Below are 5,756 nucleotides of genomic sequence, written 5' to 3' on the forward strand. Positions count from 1 at the left end.
CACACACACACACACACACACACACACACACACTCACTAACACACACACACACACACACACACACACACACACACACACTCACTCACTAACACACACACACATACACACACACACACACATACGCACACACACACACACATATATGTATATATTGGTATTTATGTAGAGTTATGTATATGTACATACATATATATATATATATATATATATATATGTATGTATATATATACACACACACATATATATACACACGTGTTTATATATGTGCGTGCATATATTTGTGTGTGTGAGTTTGTGCGTGTTTCTTTGTGGATTGCAACATTATTAACTACAAATAATGTGTGAGCTGTGCGCTTAACAAAAAATTTCCCCCCGATGGGAACAAAGCTAAAAGAACACAGATCTATCTTTTACTAACTGATTCTTATCAATTTACCAACAATAAGTTTTTAAAAAATAGGCACATATGTGAATCGTTCAGCAATATACAATATACACACAAGCACCCAGTTCCTCCTCTCCAGCTGAAGCTCTGAGACACCAGGCAATGTCCTACTTTTTGAGGAATAATAGACAAGGAAGAACCATACCACCATTTCTTCATGGTAGTATTGTCAAAGATTCTCCACGTATGGTAACCATGGGTACTGCTGTGGCCCCTCGCTTCCCAGGTTCTAAGTAAGTGGTCCTCCTTCACTCACTTTAAACTTTAAGGCCTTTTTGGGGCGAGAATGTATGTTCATGTTTGTCTTTGTGTGTGTGTGTGTGTGTGTGTGTGTGTGTGTGTGTGTGTGTGTGTGTGTGTGTGTGTGTGTGTGTGTGTGTGTGTGTGTGTGTGTGTAGTGTGGTGTATTTAGACTTACGTATCACAAAGTGTATCGCATCTCCAGTAACGTAGAATTAAGAGAGTTAAATCAATGGACAAACGTAGACATTTGTGTGATATAATGATGATAAAAATATTCATGATAGGAAACGACAACAAATAGGAAATTATCGAGTGGAGCAATGGACTCCTACTAAGTTGAAGACATTCTAGTAATTACCCATTTTTTTCGATACAACAGATCCCTCCTGAAAAGAAATCGAGACAGATGAAAAAAAGTTTCGAAAAAATCGTATTTTCTTGTCCTTTCCTACCGTGACTGCTTCATCCAAGACGGAATCAATGTCCTTTCCAGGTTTTCCCAAAGGAACCGCCAAGACAAAGCTAGCATCTGGACGAGGAATCGAGATATGAGTTATGAGAAAAAACGTGATTTTTCTTATACCAGTAATCGCCATGCTATCAAAGCGATTATGCTATAATATCTCAGATAAATACAGGGTGATTGTGGAATGAGCTCGGGCTGATAACTATGTTAAAGCTATTGTAACCAAACCTATCAACATATATATATATATCCTTGTTCTTTTTCACCTGAAATTATCGCAGACATAAAGAAATGAAAGTGTCCAAGCTCGAGCCTCCCGACGAGGCCTCATCTGCTTACGGCCGCGATGACCTCCGCTGGGAAGAGCAGGAAGGGCGCGGCCTAAATGGCGTTCGACGCGTGCGAGTCGAGGGACCTCTGGATCTCGGCGAAGGTGCGGCCTCGGGTCTCGGGCAAGCACGTGACGACGAAGAGCGCGCCCATGAGCGAGCAGCCGGAGTACACGATGAACACCCCGCCGATGGTCATGAGCTCCACCATGAAGGGGAACGTGAGGCCCACCAGGAACAGAAACAGGCTGAACGACGTGTTGATGATCCCCGCGCCCACGTTGCGCACCTGCGACGGCAGGAGCTCCGCCACCAGCGTCCACGAGGTGGTGCCGACGCCGGACCCGAAGGCTAGGGTGAACACCAGGAGGCAGGCGAGCGGGATCCAGCCCAGGTTCTCCGGCAGGGGCTCCTCCTTCAGGGACCAGAACCACAGGAACGCTCCCAGCGTCGCCAGTGCAAAGGACGCGAGGGTCATGCAGGACGACAGCAGGAGGCGCCGCGGGAGGCGCTCGATCAGCAGCCACGACACGAAGCAGGGCAGGAAGCGCGCCGCGCCCATGACCACGGTGCACAGGTAGGGGTCGAGCGACGAGCCGGCCATCTTGAAGATCTGGACGGTGTAGGCCATGGCGGCGTACTGCCCCGTCAGCTCCTTGAACAGCAGCACGAGCACGGACAGGATCAGGGGCTTCAGGTAGGTCTGCTTCTTGAGGAGCAGCAGCTGCTCGGACGCAGTGGGCTTCTGGATTCTCTCCGTGAGCACCGACGACTTGATCTGCTCAAGCTCCGTCGTGATGTCGGCGAGCGGGCCCCTGAGGCAGGCCAGGGAGGCGGCCGTCTCCTCGTCGCGGTCCTGCCTGGCCAGCCACAGGGGGGCTTCGCGGAGGAAGTAGAAGCACACGGCCTGCGGGACGAGCGAGGCGGCGATCATGTAGGCCAAGGGCGAGGGCTGGAGGACGAGGCCGGCCAGGTACGTGAGGAACACGCCCAGCATGACCATGGCCTCCGACACGCACATGGTCATGCCTCTCCAGCGCGGGACGCTCACCTCCGCCGGGTACACCGTGATCACCACCATGTACAGGGCGGCTGCAACGGACAGGGCCAGAGCGTTACCATCGGGGAGGTGAAATGTTGCAGAGTAAATTAAATAACAGTTCGTCTCTCTTATATTTGATTTTATCTAAATCAAAAGCACAGAACAGTGCAATTTAAAGTTCTTGATTCTAAACTAACAGACTAAATAATTTTGCCTTCCACATAATGAACAAGTTCTATCTTCATACAATTCTGTCACTTCCTACGAACAGAGACTTTCGACATGCCAATCCAATCTTATCTTCCATTCCCACCAACAGGATCCCTACGACTCACCAACGACACCCTGAATAATCCTGGCAGCCAGCAGGACCCAGAAATGGTTGTCTATGGCGATCATGATCCAGGAAAGGGCGAGGAAGGGCAGGGAGATGAGCAGGACCCTCCTCGTCCCAAGGCTCTCTACCAGGACTCCGGATCCCACGCACGCCAGCATACTCACGACCATGGGCGTCGACGCTGCAACGGAAAAGGAGGAAATCAGGAAAGGATAGAGAGCTGGAATGGATATTAAGTCTTTAGACAAGTAATAGAGGTTGGTATATTATTTTTGAAACATTCTCGTCTGTGTCTGTCTACCCCCCCCCCCCCCCCTTCTCTCTCTCTCTCTCTTCGTCTATCTCTATACCCCATTTTCCTTGTCCCTATCCCTCTCCATCTTCCTCTCTCTGTCCTTCCCACTCTCCCTCCCTCCATCCCCAGCCCCTTCTCCCTCTCTCCCTCAATCACCCCACAATTAAACCTCAGAATGAAGACTCACCGAACCACGTTGCCTGCACAGTGAGTAGAGGCGTACCCATTTCCTCCCAACGGGGCAGAGCTACGGCAGGGTATGCGTGGATCATGCCCACTGATACCCCTGCCAGGCACGCCACTATTGCCATTGTCACCTATTTAAAGATTAAGTCATTAGAGTTGTTGGATTAACAAGTTCTGTTGTTATTTATTTAATTATTCAATTTTATATTTCATACGACTGGTTTTGAGGGAAATAATACGTTCATGAGTCATGTAGGGAAAAATTTATAACTTTTCTCTGGTTTTGATGCATAAAACTGTTAAAATACTCAGGCGTGCGAAGTCTCCTACAGTACTTAAGTATGTTACACTTACCCTTCAATATAAAGTCCATCTTTCTAAAAATCGTCCCTCATAGCGATGCAGAAATTCACGACTAAAGTTACTAAGACCGATCGAAAATGATAGCTAATTAAATGAATAAAAATTATTGCAAGAAATTTACGTGGTAAAGGTATCGTAAAATTACTTGAAGTACAAAAGATAATAAAAAGCAGTGAGTAACTTTTATTTAACCAATTTTCCGCTCGATCTGTTCTGTTCCTGTGTTTGCTGTATAATAATAAAAGTAGTCACCAGGTTTCAGATTGTGTGTCAGCAAAAGCTTCTCAATTATATGGCTTCTTCCAGATTTATTCGATTGATATGCAGATAAAACAGCTAAAATATTAAACTCATTTCAATGCCCGTGGAGACCTTGAAATAATAGATTTAACGATATATAGCACTTTTTTACATAACATGTCGAATTTATGATCATAACGTAGCATAGTATTTTTTTATTATTATTTTTTTTTTAATTTATACTTTTACGGAAAAAGGGAAAACCTAGAAAAGCGCTCAAACGAGAAATGCAAACAACCACTTACCTCTGCCAAGCGAACGGGTGCGAGCTCCTCCGCCCTGTCTACTCATCACTATTCACATGCATTCTCTCATGGCTGGTGAGATCAAAGGTGTCTTAGTGTGTCAGTTCCATCTCTGGCGAGGGTCAAAGAGCTTCAAGACCGCCCTTGTTCGCCGTCTAGAGGAGGTGAGAGTGAGTGGCAAAGGTACACGAAGATTGGTGTTACCTGTCGTATATAAGGGCCGAGGTAGGGACTGTAGCAGCATCCTGATTGGTGGTCAGTGTAAGGAGCCTGAGTCGGAGAACAGGTGTTTTCGGCGGATTCTCCGAGGTCACCCTGGAAGAGAAGCACAGGCGTGAAGTAGGGATTATTGGTGCAATTTCCCCCTCTGAAGCTCAGCGGCGCGATTGGAGGCTACGGGAGGATTCTAAGGTAAAGGGGATTTACTCGTTCGCCTTCCTCAAGGCCTTTCTGCGTGGTGGGAGATCATGACGTCATTTTATAGTTCATGTGTATTCGTGATTTTATCTCGAATGCAAATTTTAGTAATTGCCTACGCATATCTTTTCATATTGTAAAGCTTTGATATCTGTAATTATGTAATGAAAAGCAGTTTATTAATAACGTCAGTTAGTATAATTTCTATTTTTTTATCGGCTATCTGTGTCGATATTACGCACATATTGCATTAACGAAATAATGAGGAGGGTTTAAATGCCTTCCGGTGGTATTGGCATGGTTCATAATCAGCCCTTTTTAGTCTTTTTACGGTTTCCTAGCCAAGAAATTGAAGAACTGAAAGTGTGGATTGGAAAGTCAGAATCAAAGGTCTTCCCACTTGACGGAACCATCTCGGAACTCTATACATGAATCAATTTCCGAGACAAAGAGCGAAACGCGCTTCGAACAGATCTCGAAAAGCGAAAGTTGACTGCATATTCCTGGTCGCTCAGTCGACACATGATGCTTTCAGTTCAAACACGAGACCACCGTACAACGTGGCCGCTAGACTGGACACTGACCCTCGCCCGGCGCCCTCCCAATGCCCGTCATACCCCCGGCCCTAACGACCTCATCCTGCCAGGTGAGTTACCCACGCCGTCATCGCCTTCATAACCAGGAAGACACCTGTCCTCCTCTCCCACCCGCCTCCTCCCGCGCCCGCCGACCACATCCTCTCTCGGTCGCTCCTCCTTGTCACCCTCCCTCCTTCTGCGTCCGCCCCGCCGCCTGCGTATCCTCTGTGGCCCCTCGTCCCTATAGAGCTAATTAGGTGTCCTTGGGTGTTGGGATGGACGCCGGCTATTGAAGGCTTCGGCTCGTCATGGCGCTCGCTAGGGGGAGGGCAGGCTGCTTCCTTTGAAGTTAATGACGTTCGTGCATTGCGTTTTTTTTTTTTATCGTGTCAGTGAGCCATCTTGAAATGAATATTAAAAGGCGCATCTACTACTTATCAGAAAAACGCATTTGTGATTTGTTAGAGGACCGCATATTGAATTGACGAGTCACAACGCCCAAGAATTTC

The 5,756-nt window shown here is 47.0% G+C and overlaps 1 protein-coding gene across 2 annotated transcripts in view; it reads right to left on the bottom strand.

The window, feature by feature from the left end:
- Window positions 1-747: 747 nt before the first annotated feature.
- The window catches only part of LOC125041455 (facilitated trehalose transporter Tret1-2 homolog), a 17,682-nt gene continuing 12,673 nt past the window's right edge, over window positions 748-5,756 (bottom strand). For both annotated transcript variants that reach the window (XM_047636431.1, XM_047636430.1), the window contains exons 3-6: window positions 4,457-4,567; window positions 3,346-3,475; window positions 2,862-3,044; window positions 748-2,576 (exon numbers count right to left, since the gene is read on the bottom strand). In XM_047636431.1, the coding sequence (XP_047492387.1) occupies window positions 1,537-2,576; window positions 2,862-3,044; window positions 3,346-3,475; window positions 4,457-4,567 (1,464 nt within the window). In that variant the 3' untranslated portion in view covers window positions 748-1,536. The remainder of the gene's footprint in view (window positions 2,577-2,861; window positions 3,045-3,345; window positions 3,476-4,456; window positions 4,568-5,756) is intronic.

This window comes from Penaeus chinensis, chromosome 30 (assembly GCF_019202785.1).
Source record: "Penaeus chinensis breed Huanghai No. 1 chromosome 30, ASM1920278v2, whole genome shotgun sequence".
In the NCBI taxonomy this organism is placed as follows: domain Eukaryota; kingdom Metazoa; phylum Arthropoda; class Malacostraca; order Decapoda; family Penaeidae; genus Penaeus; species Penaeus chinensis.